Source organism: Typopeltis vanoorti, chromosome 4, assembly GCF_054136105.1.
Source record: "Typopeltis vanoorti isolate ZY-2024b chromosome 4, IOZ_Tvanoo_1.0, whole genome shotgun sequence".
Classification (NCBI taxonomy): Eukaryota; Metazoa; Arthropoda; class Arachnida; order Uropygi; family Thelyphonidae; genus Typopeltis; species Typopeltis vanoorti.
Window position 1 is genome coordinate 18,055,871 of NC_143552.1, and position 25,182 is coordinate 18,081,052.

Sequence of the window (25,182 nt, forward strand, 5' to 3'; positions counted from 1 at the left end):
TTTTAAATTTGCGGTAAAAATTGCAGCAAAAATCATTATATTTATGGAATTACAACATAAATCTAAATATAAATATAAAACGTTTCAGTTTGCAGTAACATGCATAGTATGCCTCTCTGGTTGACAGAATGGATAGTGTATCCACTTTCCAACCACACAACTTTAGGTGAAAGGTAAATTTTGTCACTTAATGCGAGACCACCTTACTTACTGGAAACATGGGATTCACATAAAAAGTATAATATATATATATATATATAACTCCAGACTTGATTCTTTTAAGCTGCAGTAATAAGTATAATAATTCCAGCTTTAGTTAAAACGTAGAGACAATGAATAGTAACAATAACTTGCTATGCTTGCTGACATCCACTTTTCACTCGACATTTTATCCTAAAATAACTAGAATCTTGATGCACAAAAAAATGAACTGAAAAATTATTTAATTTATAAATAATAATAAATTTGAAAATCAAATGCTCTGTTTATGTGATATAGAAACTGCTCTTACCCAACTAATTAATACAAATAGCATCAGCACACAAAAAACCTCTGTTGTCTCAGGAACGTGTTTCAAAATGATCGCAAGTTCAATACTCAGGTATCTGTTCTTTCTTAACAGGATTCTGGGAAATCACAGGGTGAAATATTCTTAAGAATGTTATGGATTAAACTGACCACATATTTAATCTCTGGATTAAACTGCTGAGTCACTCAATGGTTAGTCAATACAAGTCAAACATTTACTAAGAGTAAATTTCCAGAGAAGGAAATTGGAATTTAGTAATACTGATAAGAACAATAGACCAGGTAGTTCAGAAGCGAAAACCATCTGTGACAAAATGAAACTAGTTTATTTAATGAAAAACACAAAAATACAACCAATTTATTAAATATATATATTTATAATGTTCATAATTAAAAGGACTCTAATAATAATAATAATTTCTACAGATGTGTCTCATTTTGTTTTAGTATTATCAAAATTATCAAATTATTCTGAAGCATTATGAATTTTGCTATTTTATTATTATGCCACTAATATTTCTGCAAATGCAGCACTTTTTACAACAAAACTGGCTAAGTTATGTTGAATATATCGGTTCGCAAATATACTCAAAATCCCATTAACCTAATAAAAATGTAGAATGCTGATGAAACTTCATCAGCATTCTACATTTAGGGATTTAGATAGGGAGCCAGTAATATAAATTTATATGGAAATTAGCGAAAACACTACACTAGCAATTGTGTGGAATTTTTTCTTGACTATTATGTATAAGACTATTACACTTTTTTTATATAATGTTCGTCAAGTAGCTTTATTTTATCGTCCTACATGTTTCGCCAATTTTTTTCTATCAGCATCATCAGGGAATAAAAATTAGTAAACTATATGAAGGTAACAGACTAGGTTATAACTGATGGTTCTAATTCATACAAAAAATTAGTATTGAACGAGGCAATGCGCGTCTCGGGAACATGATTTATTCGTTATGGCTCATGATGTAATTGTCATGAAAGTTCATTTCTTTGATGTTTAATGATCTGATTAAAGCTTTCCAAATTTCTGGTAAGGTTAGACCTTGATTCTTGTTTAGGTTTTCAGTTTTACGGACGACTGTAGCTGCTTCCTTGAACGTCCTTGAATGGTAGTTATCTTCTATGTAGGGCATAGAGGCTCTTATCCCACTCTCTGTGATGGTTAGTAGAGGCAAAGTGGTAAGAAAGGCCTGAAATGTGTTGTCTGTTGTTTCTGACATATCGTATGTGTTCTTTCTTTCTCGTTTCAAAGCTTCTAGAGGTCTGACCTACATAACTAATACCACATGAGCAAGGTATATTATATACTCCAGAGTACTTGTAGAATGGATGAGGATCTTTCGGTGATCTTAAAAATTTCCGAATAGTGTTGATTGGCTTGATTGCTACTCTGATATTATGTGGTTTTAGAAGGTTAGCTAATTTTTTGGAAATGCTGCTGACAAATGGAATAGTAATAGTACTGATGTATTGGACGTCATCACGTTGTCTATGTGGTATATCAGTCAAGAGAATCTTGTTGTAGAGTCTTTTTGGATAACCATTTAAAAATAGTTCTCTGGATATTGTAGTTAATTCCATTTGTAGGTCATCCTTATCTGTTGTGTACTGTATAGCTCGTTTCTTGAGCATATGGATAATGCTAAGTTTCTGAGCTATATGATGAGACGAGTTGAAATGGAGGTAACGTCCAGTATTTGTAGGTTTTCTATAAACAGATAGGTTGATACTATTATTGGTTTGTTTCTTTATTAGGATGTCAAGGAATGGCAGTTTCCATCTTTTTCGATTTCTAATGTGAATTTGATGGTATGGTGGAAACTATTGATTTGGTTAAGGTAATCCATTAGTTCTTCTTTCGTATGATCCCAAATGAGAAAGATATCTTCCACATATCTGTGCCAAATTTTCGGTTTTGGAATGATCTGGGATAAGATTTTTTCTTCTAGATCTTCCATGAATAAGTCAGCACAAGGAGGGGAGAGGGGGCTACCCATGGCTAATCCGGTGAGTTGTTTGTAGACAGTTTTTTGTCAAATAAAATAGTTAGAAGTTAAACAGTGATTGAACAAATTAGTGATGTTTCTAGGGAACAAGCTGTCTAAGATGTTGATGACTTCAACCACTGGAATGTTTGTAAACAGAGATGTAATGTCTAGGCTTGCTAGTATATCCTCTTCATAGATAGGGATGTTTTTTATTTTATCTATAAAATGTTGTGAGTTTTTAATATAAGTATCCGAGACGTGAATGTGTTGTTGTAAAATCTTAGCAAAGGTACTTGGACAGTTGGTAAGTGGGAGAATAGATTCCGTCAACTATTGGACGTAATGGTATATCTTCTTTATGAATTTTAGGAACGCCATACAGTCTAGGAGTTAGTGGGTGCATTGATTTTAACTTTCTTATTACTTCTATAGGCCAGTTAATCATTCCACATAATAGTTCATTAGTGTCATTATGGTTTTTTTTATGGTCGGATCTCTACTGAGATCAGTACTATTCCATTTGTCAGCAGCATTTCCAAAAAATTAGCTAACCTTCTAAAACCACATAATATCAGAGTAGCATTCAAGCCAATCAACACTATTCAGAAATTTTTAAGATGACCGAAAGATTCTCATCCATTCTACAAGTACTCTGGAGTATATAATATACCTTGCTCATGTGGTATTAGTTATGTAGGTCAGACCTCTAGAAGCTTTGAAACGAGAAAGAAAGAACAAATAGGATATGTCAGAAACAACAGACAAGACATTTCAGGCCTTTCTTGCCACTTTACCTTTACTAACCATCACATTGAGTGGGATAAGAGTCTTATGCCTTATATAGAAGATAACTACCATTCAAGAACTTTCAAGGAAGCAGCTACAGTTGCCGTAAAACTGAAAACCTAAACAAGAATCAAGGTCTAACCTTACCAGAAATTTGGAAAGCTTTAATCAGATCATTAAACATCAAAGAAATGAACTTTCATGACAATTACATCATGAGCCATAACGAATAAATCATGTTTCCGAGACACGCGCATTGCCTCGTTCAATACTAATTTTTTGTATGAATTAGAACCATCAGTTATAACCTAGTCTGTTACCTTCATATAGCTTACTAGTTTGTATTCCCTGAAGATGCCGATAGAAAAAAATTGACAAAACATGTAGGACGATAAAATAAAGCTACTTGACGAACATTATATAAAAAAAGTGTAATAGACTTCATAATAATCAAGAAAAAATTCCACACAATGAGCAGAATCAACGAGATCACCAAACAAAAGGTATGCAATCTCAAAGATTTAAAATGCAAAAAAGCTAGGTATTTAAATCATCGACTTTTTTTATAAAGATGTAGAGACAATAGCGTGATCCCAAAATTTCTTCGTTTAAAACAATATTATAAAACTAAAAAAGCTAACATGATTTACCAACTAACTTCGTGTGCACTTCTCAAAGAAAGAATTTGCCATACGAGATTTATGCTTAGCAAAATAGACTCACAGTGCTATAACCTATTCACAGATATCTCTAATAACCTTGACGCAGAGACATGGCAACTATTAGACAATATGATTAGCAAAAGTTTTACCAAAACATTTAACCACAGCAAAAAGACACAAATTGATAAATTCAATATGCTGTATGATAATCATATCAACTATAAACCGTGTCTACCAGATAACCAAGTGATAATTAACCTATCTAAACACGTTTTAACTAAACCTGAGATCTCTATCCTCAAAAAAGGATTCAATTTTGCCTTAAAACCAACTGGCATTCCAATAGCTAATGACTAATGATTAAAAAGCAGCATAATCCTTTCAGCTCCAACAAGATCTCCTAACTCCAACTCTAACCAAATGGAAAGAAGCACTTCTCAAATTAAGAAATAATAAAGACATCATTATACTCAAAGCTGACAAAGGTAATAATACAGTTATATTAAATACTAAAGATTATGAAGAAATAATTAAAAATCTATTATCTGACAGGTCTGTCTATGAAGTTCTCAGCAGAGATCCGACCATAAAAAAACCATAATGACACCAACGAACTATTATGTGGAATGACTAGCTGGCCTATAGAAGTAATAAGAAAGTTAAAATCAATGCACCCACTAACTCCTAGACTGTATGGTGTTCCTAAAATTCATAAAGAAGGTATACCATTACGTCCAATAGTTGACGGAATCTATTCTCCCACTTACCAACTGTCCAAGTACCTTGCTAAGATTTTACAACAACACATTCACGTCGTAAAAGAGCCTGTGTAGCTCAGTGGATGTGGCGTTTGCACACCATCGCGCTAGGCCGCACGAAGGAAGTCTTGGTTTCGAGTCTAGTCGGCGACTAGAGGAAATTTTTCTAAGCCTTTTTTCGACCGGTTCCCGAATTAGTCGATCTCTGGCACGGGCAAGCAGGTTTTTGTTCCCGGAAACTCGGGTTTTTCGTCCTGTAAACTCAAGAAAATCGACCGTAGAACCCACATTATTTCAGACATTAAAATATATTGTGTTAGGGTTAGAGACCACGAGATGGCGGCACATTTGAGCCGTCTCTCTTCACTGCGTACCGCTTAATTAGTGATAGCCTTGGGCCATCTGTCTCTGATTGGGTACCAGTGGAGATTGAACTGCCCACTCAGTCTCCAAAAGTTAGATAGGGCTAAATGGCCTCGCCTACTCCCGTATATACGGGAATAAAAAGGCGTTAGCTGATTTTTTTTTTGACATTCACGTCTCGGATACTTATATTAAAAACTCACAACATTTTATAGATAAAATAAAAAACATCCCTATCTATGAAGAGGATATACTAGCAAGCCTAGACATTACATCTCTGTTTACAAACATTCCAGTGGTTGAAGTCATCAACATCTTAGACAACTTGTTCCCAAGAAACATCACTACTTTGTTCAATCACTGTTTAACTTCTAACTATTTAATTTGACAAAAAACTGTCTACAAACAACTCACCAGATTAGCCATGGGTAGCCCCCTCTCCCCTCCTTGTGCTGATTTATTCATGGAAGATCTAGAAGAAAAAATCTTATCCCAGATCATTCCAAAACCGAAAATTTGGCACAGATATGTGGAAGATATCTTTCTCATTTGGGATCATACGAAAGAAGAACTAATGGATTACCTTAACCAAATCAATAGTTTCCACCATACCATCAAATTCACATTAGAAATCGAAAAAGATGGAAACTGCCATTCCTTGACATCCTAATAAAGAAACAAACCAATAATAGTATCAACCTATCTGTTTATAGAAAACCTACAAATACTGGACGTTACCTCCATTTCAACTCGTCTCATCATATAGCTCAGAAACTTAGCATTATCCATATGCTCAAGAAACGAGCTATACAGTACACAACAGATAAGGATGACCTACAAATGGAATTAACTACAATATCCAGAGAACTATTTTTAAATGGTTATCCAAAAAGACTCTACAACAAGATTCTCTTGACTGATATACCACATAGACAACGTGATGACGTCCAGTACATCAGTACTATTACTATTCCATTTGTCAGCAGCATTTCCAAAAAATTAGCTAACCTTCTAAAACCACATAATATCAGAGTAGCAATCAAGCCAATCAACACTATTCGGAAATTTTTAAGATCACCGAAAGATCCTCATCCATTCTACAAGTACTCTGGAGTATATAATATACCTTGCTCATGTGGTATTAGTTATGTAGGTCAGACCTCTAGAAGCTTTGAAACGAGAAAGAAAGAACACATACGATATGTCAGAAACAACAGACAACACATTTCAGGCCTTTCTTACCACTTTGCCTCTACTAACCATCACAGAGAGTGGGATAAGAGCCTCTATGCCCTACATAGAAGATAACTACCATTCAAGGACCTTCAAGGAAGCAGCTACAGTCGTCCGTGAAACTGAAAACCTAAACAAGAATCAAGGTCTAACCTTACCAGAAATTTGGAAAGCTTTAATCAGATCATTAAACATCAAAGAAATGAACTTTCATGACAATTACATCATGAGCCATAACGAATAAATCATGTTCCCGAGACGCGCATTGCCTCGTTCAATACTAATTTTTTGTATGAATTAGAACCATCAGTTATAACCTAGTCTGTTACCTTCATATAGTTTACTAATTTTTATTCCCTGATGATGCTGATAGAAAAAAATTGGCGAAACATGTGGGACGATAAAATAAAGTTACTTGACGAACATTATATAAAAAAAGTGTAATAGTCTTACTACACTAGCAATTTTTAAACCAGTTTTTAACCTATGGATGTGAGAGTTATGTTAAATATAAAGCTGCTGATCAGAGATTAGAAACAACAGGTGGGAGTTTTGAGAAAAATTAAAAAAAAAAAAAAAAGGAGTGAACAGGTGGTATAAATCGTAGAACTATGCTAAAATGAAGACAATACAAAGGAAAACTGGATTCCTAGCATTCAAGAATGGGTCAGCAGAACTAATCTAGGTAATATAGATATTATAATAGGACAGCAGAGAAAAATTAACAAAACAGGCAAACAGGAATTTGATGCCAAGCAGGAAAAAGGCCCATAAGTACACTGTTGCATTTAAAAAGAGAAATATCCGATTTGAGAATATAGAAACATAATAAAAGATTAATTGGGAAGAAACGTGTTGGCAGGAAGCCAGTAATAATGTTAACTTAATTAAGTAGAACTAGCATAGTGCCCTGTACACACATTGAGGATACATATCTGGAATTGATGAAGATGAATAAACATGTCAGAGAATGCATATAATTAACAGATATAGCAAAGACCATGCAAACAGGATTAACTACCATAATATAGCATTAATTATGTTTCTGTGAAGCTAAATTACTTGGCCTAACATAGAAAGAACGAGATGAAAAAAAAAAGATGCAATAGTTATTACATATTATATTCTCAGTTGTTCCTAAAGAAACCTCCCCCCCATAAATAATGCCTATGACATACTTAGAAAAAATTAATTAAAAAAAAAGATTAATTTCAATTTATTTGGTATAACTTACATGTTCACGTAGATCCCATACGGCCAACCACCTTATACTTGTAATTTTCTTACCATCCGGAAGGTGAATTGTTAAATCCTTATTAACATACCTTTGCAGTTTATTGGTTCTATAAATATATACTAAAGATAAATACACCAAAGTATAATGAAATTCATAATAATGTCAATAGTGGTAACTAAAGTAATGGATAATAAAACTGTGAACACTATTTTGCAGGTATTTTTAACAAGAAATTATTTTTGCTTTCAAAACATATTCTTACCAAGCATAAGCAAACAAAAGTTTATCCATGAAGTATCTTCATGACTAAGATACCAAGCTACTTGCATATAGGGCAAACAGCTTAGTATCTAACTATTATATAACTTGTTATCTTAGTATTTAACTTCATATCAAGTTTCCATAATGCAGAGAACACTTCTTTTGCTAAAAGTTTATTTTTCACTTGGTTAGAGTATAATAAAATTAGTTTAATCCTTTATCCAAGTGTGAGCAAACAAAGTTTGCGCCTGAAGTATCTTCAGGACTAGGTTAAGGTGATACAACACCGGGGCAACTCGTTGCAAAGGTGGAGAAAGCTACCAACACTCCTATCTCAGTATCTCCTATAATGCAAAACACATCTCCTTGCGGATATGTCTAATGTTATGCATTAAGGGAAGGGCCACTACCCAGACTAGCTTCGACCTTTATTGAGGTCTCTTCAGTGGGAGCCAGGCCCTAGTGGAGATACCAGGCAGAAGCATTAGCAGGTCATCTCTACCTATAGGAGTTGCCAAATGGTGTGCCACCCTTTTTTAATAAATTACTCTGGATTTAGAGAACGATGTTGAAAGTTTATTTTTCACTTGGTTAGAGTATAATAAAATTAGTTTAATCCTTTATCCAAGTGTGAGCAAACAAAGTTTGCGCCTGAAGTATCTTCAGGACTAATATCCCCGGTGTTGTATCACCTTAACCTAGTCCTGAAGATACTTCAGGCGCAAACTTTGTTTGCTCACACTTGGATAAAGGATTAAACTAATTTTATTATACTCTAACCAAGTGAAAAATAAACTTTCAACATCGTTCTCTAAATCCAGAGTAATTTATTAAAAAAGGGTGGCACACCATTTGGCAACTCCTATAGGTAGAGATGACCTGCTAATGCTTCTGCCTGGTATCTCCACTAGGGCCTGGCTCCCACTGAAGAGACCTCAATAAAGGTCGAAACTAGTCTGGGTAGTGGCCCTTCCCTTAATGCATAACATTAGACATATCCGCAAGGAGATGTGTTTTGCATTATAGGAGATACTGAGATAGGAGTGTTGGTAGCTTTCTCCACCTTTGCAACGAGTTGCCCCGGTGTTGTATCACCTTAACCTAGTCCTGAAGATACTTCAGGCGCAAACTTTGTTTGCTCACACTTGGATAAAGGATTAAACTAATTTTATTATACTTCTTTTGCTAGTAAAAATTACTTTCCCAAAGGAGTTCTGACCTTTACTAAGGGCCTTATCAGGGGTATGGTACTAGACCATGGTGATACTAAAGCTGTTCATTGAGATCAGAAATCACATTAGAGCTTTATTAAATTAACTTCAAGCCAACTGCTTTCACATATAAGTAGCCATAATGATGAGAATGCCTGCTAACTTTGTTTGCATATGCTTAAGAAAAATATAGATCAAAACAAGATTTCCTCTAAATCCAGTTTATCCTACTGTATACCAAAGCTAAAATGGTTCAACAAATTTTTAATAGCTTCAAACGCTAATCTGTATCAAAATCTGAACCAGTCAGTGAGTTTATCATGTATTTATAAGCAATTCTTTATAAAACAGACTTTAAACTGATTCAAGTTATTTAAAGAATAACTGAAGTCTGCTGAGATATTTGATAACATACTCAATTTCATCAAATCAGCCAAAGAGAAGTGTTTCTATAATATTCATAGAATATAGAATTTTTTAGCTATGTGGCCAGTAGGAGGAGAAATGACTGTGGAAGAATGATATTGTGGGATAAAAATGGGAATAGAGTGACTGATGCAGAGGACATAGTGGAATTGTTCAATGAACACTTTATTGGACTATTTCATCCTAGAGGAGTCAGTTTTAATGCCAGAGGGATAGAACTGGTTCGAGGTCTGGAGGTACAGGAGGAGAGTGTGTTTCAGATACTGAGTACTCTGGATGTCAGTAAAGCTGTGGGACTGGATGGTATTTCACCATGAGTTTTGAGAGAATGTGCTAGGGAATTGACAGTGCCTTTAACGTGGCTTTTCAATGAAAGTCTGGCTTTGGCAAAGGTGCCCATGGAATGGAAGGAAGGTAAGATAGTGCCATTGCATAAGGGTGGTGACAGACTGGAAGGGTCTAATTATAGGCCAGTCTGTGTGTCATCAGTAGTTGTTAAGATCTTGGAGAAAGTAGTGAGGGACCGTATACAGCATTGGGCAGATGAGGGTAATGTTATCTGTGAGAATCAACATGGATTTGTGAAAGGACGCTCTTGTTTTAGCAATATGCTAGCCTTTTATAATAAAGTTACAAGCACATTAGATGAGGGAAAGGCATATACTGCAATTTTCTTAGACTTGGCGAAGGCATTTGACAGGGTGCCACATGATAAGCTGATATTTAAGTTGCAGCACATGGGTCTGGATGTCAGATTGGTCAACTGGATTCAGGATTGGCTGTCTGATAGGTATCAGAGTTGTGTATGGTGGAGCAGTTTCCAGGAGGCAGAGGGTTACAAGTGGGGTCCCACAGGGCTCAGTACTAGGACCTATATTGTTTAACCTTTATATCAATGACATAGCCAGTGGATTGCAGGGGGATATTCAGTTGTTTGCAGATGATGCGAAGATGGGAAGGATTATTAGTAATAGTGCAGATGTGGTAGCCCTGCAAGAGGAATTAAATAAGCTAGATAGATGGGCAAATGAATGGGGGGTGTCAGTTTAATGCAGCAAAATGTAAGGTCTCGAGGTTTGGGAAACATCGATGGGATGCTGCATACTCTATGGGAGGAGTTATACTGGAGGAAGTAGGGGAGACAAGAGATCTGGGGGTTGATGATTGATAGAAACCTGAAGTTTAGGGGACATATTGCAAAGGTGGTGAAGGTAACACAGAGGATTGCTGCTATTATGAGAAGGACACTGACCTGCAGAGATAAGAGGGTTATCATTCCGTTGTATAAGTCTCTGATCAGACCACACTTGGACTATTGTTCTCAGATTTGGTCCCCAGGATTTGAAGAGGATAAATTAACTGTGGAAAGGATACAAAGACGGATGACAAAGATGGTTTCAGGACTGTACAAGGATAGTTATGAGGATAGGCTGAGAGAATGTGGACTGCAGAGTTTGGTGGATAGAAGAAGGAGAGGTGATATGATTGAGACTTTAAACTGTTGAGAGGTGGTTACAGGGTTGACACTAGGGAGTTCTTTCGCTTGGTTGAACAGCGGGAAGGAGTGATGACAAGAGGCCATCCCTGGAAGTTACGAAAGGAAACTGTGAGCAAGAGAGTAAGGAGTGGTTTCTTTGTGTGGAGGGTGGTTGAGCCATGGAATGCATTGCCTGATGGAGTGGTGGGAGCGAGAACGGTCAGTGAGTTTAAAGAGTGGTATGATAGACTTTGTGTTTCTCAGGGGAGGGGGGGACCTCCCCTTGATGAGTCTTGACAGACTTTATGTCTTAGGAAGGACCTCCCTCGATGAGTCTTTTGACTGCTTGGAGGCCTGAATAATAATAATAATAATACAGGGACTTTCAAGTATCCTTCACTAGAGTTTTATGTGAATAATTTTAAAAAATAACAATATCTAACTAGAAAAATATAATATTTTAATAATAAATTTATTCTACTAATGTTTCAAGGCTGTGAGAGACACATACAGCATATATACATGAAAAGAAAACAGCATGGTTGATGCAAAATTGCACCAATCATGCTGTATAATTCACAGTGGCCATTATTACATGTTACTGCACACAAATTCAATGCATATCTTCTGAAAACTCAGAGATTTTTCAGAAGGTCTAAGTATTCAGCTTAAACCTAATTATAAGAATTTGGTCAGATTCTTTAAATAGTTTTTCATGAATAATATGAAATATTTTCCTGAGTAATATGTATAGCTGGTATGATAGGAAGTCAGTTCAATAAATTTATATGGAATAAGAAAGAAATTAGTGAAATAAGTAAATTAGAATACAAGACAGTGTTCAAACTAATTTTTTAACTTATGGATCTCAGAGCTGCTTTAGAAATAAAACACGTGCTCAAAGACCAGAGATCACAGATATGAGAATTCTGAGAAAGATTAGGGGGGTGAACAGAAGATGGCATCAATGGCAGTATCATATTAAAAATGAGGATATTAGGAAAGAACTTGCCACTGTTAGCATTCAGAAATGTATTAGTAGAGCTAATCTCAGATAGTATGGTCACTTAAACAGAATGAGAGAGGAAAGATTAGCAAAACCAATGTTCTTTGCAATGGAAAAAGATCCAGAAGAAGACCAAGGTATTGGTAGACTGATATAAAAAGGCCTTAGAAGATAGAAATATAAATGTGAATAATGCTGGAGTCTTGACAGATAAAATTAATTTGGAAGAAAATTGTCAATCAGAAATTAGCAATGATGTGAATTTTTCATGTATTATCATAATATCCTGTACACCTCCTGAGGGGACATATCAGGAATTCGATGATGAAAATATAGAAATATTGACAATGTAGAGGTAGCATTAGAACTTATAATTACAATGCACATCCCAACAAGTAACAAAGACTTAAAAAGGATGAATCAGTCTTGATAATGATGACTATTCCCTAATGGAAATAAATGCAATTCAAATTTGAAGAATGCAGTACAAAACAAACTAATTATATAAGTCATTAGACTGCTGATATTTTTCTGAATTCAGACCTGCATAAAGGTATTTCTTATAGGCCCTACCATTCAGGGATGCTTGATATATATCTGGCTAGAAATATGTTATATGGGAGCCTATGGCTGTTGAACTGAAGATTTTTAGAATAAATTTCCCATATTTTTAATAAATTCATGAAGTTATACTTTTTCAACATTACGAGACTACTTGACTGCTGATACTGACTACTGTTTCATCCAATTAGTCCTTCAATAGCACCATAACTCAACAAGTTTTTTTTTTTTTTAATGAAAATCCTGTTCACAAAACACTGCAAACCTATTGAACATTAATACCAATAGATATGGAGAGGTAATAAGAGTTAGATAACCTGTAAACTAGGCTCCAGAGACCAAATATAGTACTTTTTTAAAAGCAACTTCAATCTTTAAAAAAGTTAAGCAATAAACAAAGTTGTGGCTTCACCACCCTATTTATTGTTGCAAATGATATTCACCTAATACTAAAAGAAACATTCGCCAACATCCATCATCCTTTTTTGCAGTGTTGTTGTTGGTAAGAGTTAGATAGGTGCCATTCAGCTAACCAATAACAGACAGCTGCAGAATAATCATCCTACACTGGTCTATAATTGGTTAGCTGATCATTATCATCAATTTCAAATTCAAGGAGTGTCCAGAATACCATGCCAGTATTACATGATTAAGTATATATTATTCCTTATCTCTTATCAACCATTTTCCTCCAAATTAGTCTATCATTTGTCAGCATTCTAATTTTGCACACATTATATTTCTGTCTTTTAGGGCACTTTTAAATGACTGCATCAATCCACCTAGATCTCAGTCTCCTCCTTACTCTCCTGACATCAGATACCAGTTTTGTTAATCTTCTCCCATTCTAAGTAACAGTCATCTCTACTCACACATTCTTATATGCTAACAAAGCCCAGTTCCTTCCTAATATCTACATTTTTAATATGATTCTTCCAGTGATGTCATCCGCTCGCTTCTCTAATTTTTTTCAGAATGCTCATATCTGTGTCTCTAGTCTAAGAATCTGTTACTTCTAACTAAACTCTCAGATAAGTTAAAAGTTGGTTTGAACACTGTTGAGTTTTTTTTGGCTGATTATTTCTTATTCCATAAAAAAAAATAATAATAATAAAGAAAACATAAAAATATATATTCAACTCACAGATTTGCTCATTCTGTTTATTTCCATATTTAATTTGCCACCTTCACTAAAACTTGTGCTTAAACAGGTGTAATATTTTACTTGTTCTATTGGTTCTTCACTGAGAATGCAGTTGAAGTTGTTTACATTCTTGCCTATTTTCACAGTTTTAGTGCTTTTTGTTTCTATTTTCATACCAAACTCGTTACAGCTATTATCCAATTTAGGTAAAGAATCCCAGAGATTTTTACTGGATTTCTTTAGGAGAACAATATCAAGCTTAAAGCAAAGCACTAAATTTGATATCTTTTGATGCTTATATCAGGTGTTAAATTGTGAATGAAGAATTTTATGATTATTAATACTTCATTCATGATTTAACATGAATTGCATTTCCTGAGCTAAGTTTGCTCCTAAGTAAATTGTAATTTTCTTTAGTTATTTATCATATATAAATTCTTTATATTAACTTGTAAATGTATCCTAAGCGAACTGTAATATATGCATTTTATTTATTGTTACTGAAAGTGAAAGTATTTCTAAGGGACTCTGCTAATGTGATTTGATTGGCTGCTGTCAGAAAACTATGTTATTTTGAGATAGTGCATGCCTTAGCGTTGGGAACTGTACAACGATCACGTGGGAATTTCGTTGTAAACTGAAAGAGCGGAGAAAAACAAGTTTGGGCGGGAAAGAGAGAGAGGATTTATGAGATATAGGAAGAAGGAACCAGAAGGAAATTGGAGAAAGTGTGGGAAGGTCGTGAGACGTGATCTAACCTGGGATCGTACGACATAACAAAGATTTGGAAACTTGTTCCGATTTTAATGAATCTTACTTCGAACTCATATTTATTTATAGGTTTCCTGTCACCTTGTAAAGGAATTTACCCAAGTGAAAGGATAATAATATGATCAAGATTTATTGTAAGATAAGTTATTACGAGCAAGAAAATACATTTTCCAGTCTTAACAAATAAGTTATTGAACTCAGGGATACTATAAGTTTTGTGTTGCCTATAGTGGAAGATTATCGAGTGCCTAGAAGTGTTGTAAGAATTTTCCATAATGTGCAAGCTATGATGATCATACTAGTAAGAATATCTATTCTGTAACTAACGTGTAATAGTGTTGCTTGTGTCCGAAGAACTTGGTCAAATTTTGTGTTGCTGGAGCCAGCTAGTCAAGCTTGAATGAGTGATATTATAAAACATTTTCTTGTGAAACTAATGTGAGAAACTTCATTGAAGAATTAGTTAGTGTTTGAATGTGTTATCCCACAATGTATATGTAAATTCAAGACTGAGCCTTTTAAGAACTATTTTAATCTCTGATAGATACTGATGATGCCAGCTAAGTGTTTGATAAAATTGAAGTTTATGATTATTCTATGAGACTAAAAAGAATTAAATTTTAAGTGTTTTGCTGAATATTGATGTTATTTAAAGTGAAACTAAGTTGAAATCCTAACAGATGAGAATTGTGAAAACCTTATAAGTTCTAGCAGTAAATGATGCACTCAGCTGAGCAGAATCTAAATACTTTATAGAATGCATAAATTATTTTCTAATTGTATTGATCTTAATAGAGTTCTTGTTTCTTGTGTAAGAATAATTTTGTGAGAGAATTAAATATTTTGTTTAACTTGATTCTTGTGCTTGCCTAATTTCAGTTTCATTGCACCGCTCATTCAAATACGAATCTTGCAGGAAACCCTATGTATAAGTAAGAAAATTTGGCCTATGATAAGTTCACGTTGCTGTTGTGCTATTTGATGCTTGATTCCTTCACAATAATTGTGTGATTTCAAACATAGAGCGGCGCAGTATAATAAAAATTTTCTTTATGTCTGAATGTGGGGTCAACCAACAACTAACAAATATAAAGTTGGATGAAAGACTAAACCAACACAGGTTTTATGCCACTTTCTTTCATAATGTGATTCATATATGGGTCAATAAGATGGATGAACGAATATATAGATGAATAAGAGTAGAGAGAGAGTGCACCTGACTTTACAAATCACTTTCCTGAATTTTCTTCAATTCTAATTGCTGATTTAAAACAGACTATGTACTGCTTTGTGTAATGTTCCATTTACTCCATATAACGGTAGCATTCTAAACTGCTTTTCTCTTGGTACCTTGTTGCAAATGCTTTTAATATTCCAATGTTCCCATATCCTTGCTATATTCTCATGAGTTCAACTATTTGTCTTAGAGTTTATTTATTCGTATGGAGTTTCCTCCCTTTTTCTCCCCCATCCCTATTGGGGCGAGTTGAGCCCCCTCCCCTCATTGCGGGGGTAAGTATTTATGGCTGTAGATCCGTGTGTGTTCACGGGGCCGGTTTGCCTGCTTGCGGGATGAAAAATGCCAGATAAACCCTATTGCCAGCACCCAAGACCGGCTAATTTGGCTATGGCTGAGGAAGATCCTCAAATTCCTCATGCCTTCGACAGGAATCTAACATGGGACACTCCTTCCTCAGTCATATGGTTGTGAAGCGCACAGCCACAAGGCTAACTGCACGGACTTGTCTTAGAGTGAAATCCTGTCAACCTCTATTTGGCTTGAATCAAGTGTGTTCTTTTCTAAGTTTTCTTTCTACAATTTTTCTTAGTCTCTTCTGAAATATAGTTACATAACTCTTATCTAGGACACTCATTAGGAACATTCTTCTCTAATTCTCACCTTTGTTTTTCCCTTTTTTGATAGATGGGAACTACAAGAGATCTACTCCAATCATTGGAATTCTGATCAGGCTATGCTACATAATGCTTCTGAATTATGCAACAAAGCAAAGCAACTGTAAAACTTTCATGCCTCCATATTTGAGCATTTTTAGTAGAATACTATCTACTCATTTGACTTTCCACAGTTCAGGTTTTTGATAGTTTTTTCTACCTCAAGTATTGACATGTACTCCTGAACATATTCCTCTTGAATATTTTCTACCACTGTTCTTTTACTCTTGTTTCATTTAACTATCTTTCAATGTATTACTCTAGATATCCAGAATATCTTCAGTTTCAGTTTTCATGTCACTATTATCATTCCATTTCCTGTACTCTTTTCTCTATTTGTATTTTTTGTGAACAGCCACCAGAACATTTTGCCACCTTCCTAATATTTATCTTCTATATGACTTTTGTGTAGCTACTTTTACACATAGCCTGGCTCTCTTACATTTACAAGATGTAAGAGGCATCTTGGGACATCTGCAACTTATTTTCTTTTTGATATGCTTTCTTCTGTTCGAGGAAAAAATGTATGATATCTGTATTAAAATGCAGATATCCCACAAATTAAAAAGAAAAAATTACCTCAAATTAAAGTTAAGAAGTCAATAATGTGGTATTTTTATAGTTGTTACTTAACCACATATTTCTTTTTGTATGTCTAGAATAAAATGTTTTGAGGTAATTTTTATTTATTTTTATTATCTTTGTCCACTTATTCTTGCTAACATTTAAATGAGATTACGATATGAAGTTGAAGCTAACAAATGTGCTCATATGATTTATCACATTGAAATTAGTGTTATGCTGATGCTTATGAGGAAAGTTAAAGTTACCGCTGCATTCACATTTTGATAATAAAGTGAATTTACTTCATTGTTAAAACCTTGGTTAATTAAGAAATGCTATTCTACTTGTTTGATTATGAAATCATAAATAAATAAAAAAAAATGCACTATGAAAAAACTATGTTAATGTTTTAACTAAAGCACTGAAACCAATAATAGCAAGGCATAATGGCAGACAGACTGGAGTGGAAGGTACTCTGCTGTATTTCTTAGCAGGCATAGAACTAAAGAAAATGTTAAGTTTCTCTCTTAGTTTTCTTTCTGTGTGAATTTAAGAGAATAAAAGTCCTGTGGGAAACAAGAGACTAAATCTCAGCTGTTTAGGAGGAGGGGAAAAGAGAACAAACACAGTAGAAGGAGAACTGTGGTGTTTTCTTCGTATATTTTCAGTCTTCAATACATGAAGACTGAAAATAAATTAGAAGAAAGGTTAGAAATAGAAGACAAGAAGACATAAAGAAATCTTTAAAATAAATAAATAAATAAATAAAATTATGCTGAAAGTTTATTGTTGTCATTAGTCCATATAAGGATTTATTCTGTTAAACACTAAAAGAAACTTTATTGCTTTTCAGTTCATCTATATGAAGTGACAATCATTTCTAAATGGGTCCAGAGAAGTTTATTTGTAAGTCTTGAATGTACTTTAGTTACTTATTCAATAAAACATGCTCAGACTTTCATATAGGAAGCAAATTCATTCCAAAATGGTGATATGGTTTTAGTAATTTCTTCACTGAAGTCTACCATGCCTTTCATATAAAAAGTGAATTAAATTATTGAAGTATATTGGATGAAGACAAGGCATGCTACATTCAGGAAAATATGATTTAGGATGCAGGAAGAATTTAACTGATTTATATTGCTATCATACAAGTGGAAGAAGTTTCTGTGTGTTAGCTTTCCTTCTGTGTGAATTCAAGGGAATAAAAGTCATGTAGGAAATAAGAGACTAAATCTCAAAAATTTGTCCATCAAGGGTATAAACTGTTTAGATTATACAATTAAAACAGGCAGTGTAGATAATTCACTTTTCATAGTTGCTTAGTGTGATCTGAAGTATATTTTATTTTTTGTATACAACTGTATGTATTGTATATTCACATATTGGTGAATATACTGTTACCTAAAATTGTTGCATTAGTGAAACCTTCCTTTCAGAGTCGGATATATTAAATGGAATCAAGTGTAAATGGTATAATCCTGTAACAGATTACAGGATTATTTAGAAAATATTAAGTAAATAGAAAAAATGTGTTAAGTAATCTCTAAGTTAAGTAATCATAATCAAATTCCTGACATGTACCCTCAGGGCATATATTATGATAGTACTGCATGAAAAAATTACATCATTAACTTCCAAATTAATCTTATCTGTCAAGACTCCAACAATTAAAAAACCTGAGTCTTAAAAATAAATTTGTGTAATATTGGTATTTTCAAGTGAATAAGAAAATAATTAATAATTCAAGTGTAATATGTGAGACTTTGTCATTAAATTTCTGATATGTACTTTGAGAAAATGTACAGGTAGATGAAAGTTTTGGATCTTTATTACAGAACGAAGAATTTTTGAGATCGGTTAACCTGAGTTATGCAATACTAAATTTTAATGGGTGTTTCTAATGAAGATAATTGAAAATGCAGAATCAATTAGGAAAACTGGTAGTTGGTCTGAGGAATGTCTTTAAAGTCTAAATGTCAACATAAATCTAAACATTTTGCCCAAATTCCAGAATGTTGTTCATAAAGGATAAGTTGTCCAGAAGAGAGCAGAGGAACTTATTTTTCATATAGTTCTTGTTGTAACCTGAAGTGTATTTTAATTATGCTGTATGCATGTGTATATATATGTTAAAGATAGCAAGCTATTTTAAATATAAACCTGGCTTTAATCCATTTCCCAAGTAAGCAAACAGAGAACTAAGTCAAGTTTGCAGGCACAAACTTCACTTACTTGTCTGTTTGCATACTTGGGAAATGGATTAAAACCAGGTTTATATTTAAAATAGCTTGGTATCTTTAACATATATTATACCCAAGGTAAAAAACTTTCTACATATATATATATATCATCAAATTCCTGACATGTATCCTCAAGGGGTGTACAGGGCCAGCCTGGTTGGCCAAGTGGTTAGCATATCCGCTCTCCAGTCAAAAGGCTGTGGGTTCGAATCCCGCCTTTAGCATGGATGATTGCAATTGTCTGTGAAAATACTAGTGGTGGCAGTGGGCAGTAGATGGCATTGGTGTAGATCAGTGTTTCTTAACCCGTGGTCCGCGACGATGGGACAGGTGGTCCGCGACGATGGGACAGGTGGTCCGCAGGCAGGCTTAAATTAATTAATTAAATTTTTTTTTTTAATTATCCAAACACATTAAAATTGAATAAGTAAAAAATTATTGAAATCAAATGGAGACTTTAAAAAAACAATAAATAGCATCAGAATGTTCAAAGGCAGAAGCAATAAAACTATACCGTTGTTCACTTCACCCCTCTTTTATTATTCGTCATTCTGCCGCTACAAATTTAGCAGCAGAATGACAAATAATAAAAGAGGGGTGAAGTGAACAACAATATAGTTTTATTGCTTTTGCCTTCCCTTGCTGTTTTGTCAGATTTGAAGTGAACATGTGTTATCCACATTACAACCAATTGCTTGTTGTTTATTTTCCTCCTTCAACCAAGGCTCATTATATATTCAGAAGTGCTAAGTGATACTTGGGCAAAGTGTGTCGTGAGTTAACCCCGGTATTTATATATTTTTCGGAGACATTTTTTAATAATAGAAAAGTAGCTTAGAACTAGGACTTTTAAAAGAAGTGCAAATGAAACAGGTGATGCTAACCCTAATTGTGATACATGCGTTGTAATGGTGAGTAAATCTGATACTATTAAAGTAAAAAATACAGTAGGAAATACAGGGTGTCCCAAAATTCATGCAAGAAGTAATTTTGATAGAAAACACAGGTTTTTAATTAAAAATTGTAATTTCTTATTGATTCATAAAGTATACAGTATAGGGTTATGCATGGAATAGCATATCGGGTAAATAGCCTCCATGGCTTTGCTGGCACATACACACTCTTTTGTTGAAATTTTCCATGACCGTTTTGCATAAATGTGGCTGAATTTCATTGATACAGTGCTCAATTTCCTCCTTCAAGACGTGGGTGGTCGTGGGTTTGTTGGCATAAACCTTAGACTTCAAAAAACCGCAAAGAAAAAAGTCCAATGGCGTTAAGTCACATGATCTGAGCGGCCAATTTTGATCACCAAAACGGGAAATTACACGACCAGGAAATGACTCATGCAGTAATTGAATTGTTTCTCGGGCTGTATGGCATGTGGCACCGTCTTGTTGAAACCACATCCATATCTTGCAATTTAGGCACAAAAAAATTGATTATCATGTTGCGATAGCGAGCACCGTTAACTGTTATTGCCTTACCAGCCGCATTTTCGAAGAAGAATGGACAATGATGCCTCCAGCCCAAAATCCGCACCAAACAGTGAAACTTTGTGGATGCATTTGTTTCTCACAATCACTCGTGGATTTTCTGAACCCCAAATGCGACAATTTTGTCGATTAATGAAGCCACCAAGATGAAAATGAGCCTCATCGCTGAAAATGATTTTGTTCGAAAAATAAGCATCCACTTGTTGTTGTTGTTCCATAATCCATTCACCGAACTCTCTTCGCTGTGTATGGTCATTTTTAATAACCCTGAACTGTCAGCTGTCACGCTGTCTTTTTTTCCTCATTGGCAACACTTTACTGCACAAATGGCGCTAAATTTAAATCTTGTGTGAATTTTGGGACACCCTGTATAACAGTTCATATTTGTAATTCGGGTTTACTTGGTGTGGAGATGAAAGTGAACAGAAGCCTTGTGAACAGAAGCTCTCATTTTCCCAAATTTCAATTTGGGAAAATGAGAGCCATATCCAGAAGTGACATCCCTATGAGTCTAAAAAGGAAAGCTTTCGATCTGTGCATACTTCCTGTCCCAACATATGGAGGAGAAACATGGACTTTAACAGAAGCCCTAAACAAAAAGCTGAGAACAACACAACATTGCATAGAGAGAAGTATGCTAAAAATAACATTAAGAAATAGGAAGACAAATACCTGGATAAGATCTCAAACAGGTGTCATGGATATTGTAAAATACATTAAAAAGGCTAAGTGGAGATGGGCTAGCTATATTGCCAGATGCAGTGATGGGAGATGGACTAGAAAAACAACAGAGTGGAGACCAATGGATGGAGTAAGACAAAGAGGAAGACCAAGAAGAAGGTGGAGGGATGAACTGGAACAAATTGCAGGAGTGAGATGGATGGGAGAGGCAGAATACCAAGTGATCTGGAAAATCATGGGGGAGACCTTCGTCCAGCAGTGGACAGAACCAAAAGGTTGAAGAAGAAGACTATATAAAATATTATCCTTGTTTGAAGTAATTGTTAATAAAATTACTATTTTAATTTGTTATGAAAAAGGGTCTTTCTTAACTCATTCAAAATTTTTGTACGCCTGGCTAATGCTTCATTTCATCCGGCTGGTAAAAATTTCTGGGAAGAACACTGCCATATATATGGCATACAGTCGCTGGCGGGAAAATGCGCCCGACCACGTGGATGGCACTTTGTAACTGCCATCGTGGGTTGTACTGTTTATAGATATCAGGGATGACCTCACACAGCAGGATATCTTCTTAAATTTTTTTGCTGGTCATGGAAAACTCCTCAGGGAAATAAGGCGATTCGTATCGGCCAGAAGTGTGTGAGTGTGGATGGGGGGAGGCATTGAAATGGCTTTGGGATGTTCTGAGTGAAATTTTTGGGAATATGCAGGGGATGGTTTGGACAGGACAATGGAAGTCATCCATGACGGAATCCATGGATGGCAAGTTCATATTATGATGAATGGAGTAAGATAGGAACAACATTTTCCCTCATCTCACAACGCACTTAGCGAATGGAACATTTTACATGTTGCAGGTCGAAACAGAGAGTGCATTAAGATAAAAGTTGTTGTGGAGCTAGAACTGGAACCGAGTGATCTGGGCAGATGAATCCAATTCATCTGCCCATACTTCATGAGCATGGGCAGATGAATGGGGATAACCTATAAAATATAAAAGTTGTTGTGGGCAGATGAAGGTTTCAGCAGACCGCTGAGATTCCCCCATCCATTTTCCCATGGTACTAACGGTGCTGAAAATGTTGTGGAGTGAGCTTAATGAGTGTGGGCAGATGAATGGAGTTTAAGTGGGACGGTGATGAAATACCCAATCATTTGCCCACAGCAAATCGGAAACTGATACCTTTATTTGTTTAATAAAAATCAAACATTTGTTCAGTGAGGATACACTTTTAATTGTTTACTTCCAACTTAATTATGTTTCCATATGTATTTGTAAATGTTGGTAATCCCCACATACATTTTAAAAAAAATTACATAACTTAGTGGTCTGTAGAATTGCTTGAAGCATTTTACTGGTCCTTGGGCTTATAAAGTTTGAGAAACACTGGTGTAGATAATGCAGTATGCTATAGTTGTCGATTTGAGTGGTGGAAATGGAGAGTTGCAGGTGCCCTCCCTCAATGAGTCTTGGACTTCTTGGAGGAGTCACGTAATAATAATAATTACTAACTTCCTATCAACAGTGTATATATATATATATATATATATATATATATATATATATATATATTTTTTTTTTTTTTTTTTTTTTCCCCTGTTGCAAATTACATATTTATGGTATTTGAAGACTCAATCTCTTAATGAGTGAAATGTTTAATAGGTTAATTCAGGAAATAACTTGTACACATGATGACTTGGAATATGAATCTGTGTACAAGTTGATAAACAATTTAGTTTCAATTTTTTTAAATTTAATTTTGAGAGTTAAACTATTTGGAATCAAAGGAAGTAATTTATTGTTAAGGTTATATTCATGATAAGAAAGTAGAATACTCCAAAAACAGGTAATTTTTGGAGTATTAATTAATATATATATATATATATACAGGGTGTTCGGGATAAATTTGACAGTTTCGTAAGGAAAAAGAAAATCTTCTTTGTATCTATTAAATTTAATGAATTGACAAAAAAACATTACAGGCAGAGTTAATTACAATACTATCAACAAGATTTACTCAAAATAACCACCATTAGCATCGATCACAGCTTCAATTCTGCTTCGGAACCTCGAACAAGCTGATGCTACAGTCTCCCTGGGAAGGGCCGCAAAAACTGTTTTAATTTTATCCATTAACTGGGCTTTTGTATTACTGGAAGTGCGATTGGTGTCTTTTTCAACTGCGCCCCATACAAAATAATCCATGGGGTTAAAGTCTGGGGAGTTTGGAGGCCAAACATTTGGACTAGTGAAGTCGTAGAAATTTTCAGACAACCATTTTTGACTTTTCCCAGAGGTGTGGCAAGGGGCCGAATCCTGCTGCCATACATACGGCCTACCATTGGCTACCCTTGTTATCCAGGGCTTGACTACAGTTAGCAACTCCACGAACAAAGCCCGAATTCCAATGCCAGGGTTCTCCAACACCTGTTCCTGCAGATTTGCGAGGAATTCTGCTGTACGAACGCAATCAGATCGTCTGCTAGGGATCTTTCTTCTTGCTACATCCTCGTAGTCACCATTGCAAGTCTCTAGTTCATGCCTGATTGTTTTTACTGTATTCAGGGAGCATTGGGCAGCAGTCGTAATATCCTTATTTTGATGGCGGGCACGAATCATCATGATACAAGTTATTCTCTTCCATGATTCAGGTGGGTTCCAGCTATCCATCCTTTCTGACATCTTGTATATGAATGAAGAAGGGTCCAAACTTTTAAATGAAGAGAAGTGTGTGTTAATACATGTAACTTACGGAAAAATATAATTAATTATAAATATGTCAAATTTATCCCGAACACCCTGTATATATATAAATAAAAATTTTTTCAGGAGGGATTTGTGGTTATTTTCTCCACAAAAGTGTCGATTAATCTGATAAATACATCATTCTTTCTATAGAAAAATGCATATAAAGATCCGAAGCATTCAGTAAGTCATCTATGGTTCTTTTTGTACATCAAATTTTGATGCATATCTCATAATGCACAGCTCATTTAAAATGCCACAAACAATGGTGAGAGTAATTTCCCAGTGTAGTTTCCATCTTTATAGAAGTCTATTAATAGGAGCTTGACCCATAAATACAGAACTATGTCAATAGCAGTAGAATTTCGCATATACAAGAAGCAAAAACTTAAGTTATGGTAAACATAAATGAAAAGAATATTTTCTTGTGAGCAACAAAATGTGAAGTTAAATGACTCTTTATATATGCAAGCAGAGAAGTCATGAACATACTTGCTACAACAAATTCATATAGTTAAGCCAAAGTAAAACATGGATAAAAACAAGAATATAATTTCTTGTGAGATACAATATCCTTTCCTTCCCAACAAAAAATCCATCTATGATATCATCATGGGCTGGCAATTTGGGATTTAGCTAACCAAATTGAATTCTTATTGGCGTAAACCAAAATAAAAAATGATGGTACAACATGACAAAATTTCATGTCGGCTGGGGTGTCGCTCGGCATGAAATAAATAAGGCCCTTGTTGTTTTTGACAGTGAATCAGGGTAAACAGTGAAAAGTCAGCTACTGGAACAAATCTGAAAACACACCCCAAATTAACATCACCAGAGTTAAAGAAATGGAGCTAGCTGAGGAATTAGATAAGTACCAGATTGACATAATAGGGGTGACTGAAAAAAAAAAGACAAAAACTGGTGAGACCTTTCTGAGCAATAAATACAAAATGTTATATTCAGACAATGACATTCAGGGAAAAGAAGGAGTAGCCATAGTATTCAACACTAAATACGAGACTAATCTTTTTGAATGGCGGTCAGTCTCGAGTAGACTAATGTGGGCAAA

General features: G+C 34.8%; 1 protein-coding gene across 1 annotated transcript in view; it reads right to left on the bottom strand.

Moving 5' to 3' along the window:
- LOC150107134 (protein Skeletor, isoforms B/C-like) overlaps positions 1-25,182 on the bottom strand; it is a 248,695-nt gene that overhangs the window by 180,199 nt on the left and 43,314 nt on the right. Inside the window, exon 4 of the mRNA XM_090391017.1 lies at positions 7,568-7,676. Coding sequence (XP_090247143.1) covers positions 7,568-7,676 — 109 coding nt within the window. The remainder of the gene's footprint in view (positions 1-7,567; positions 7,677-25,182) is intronic.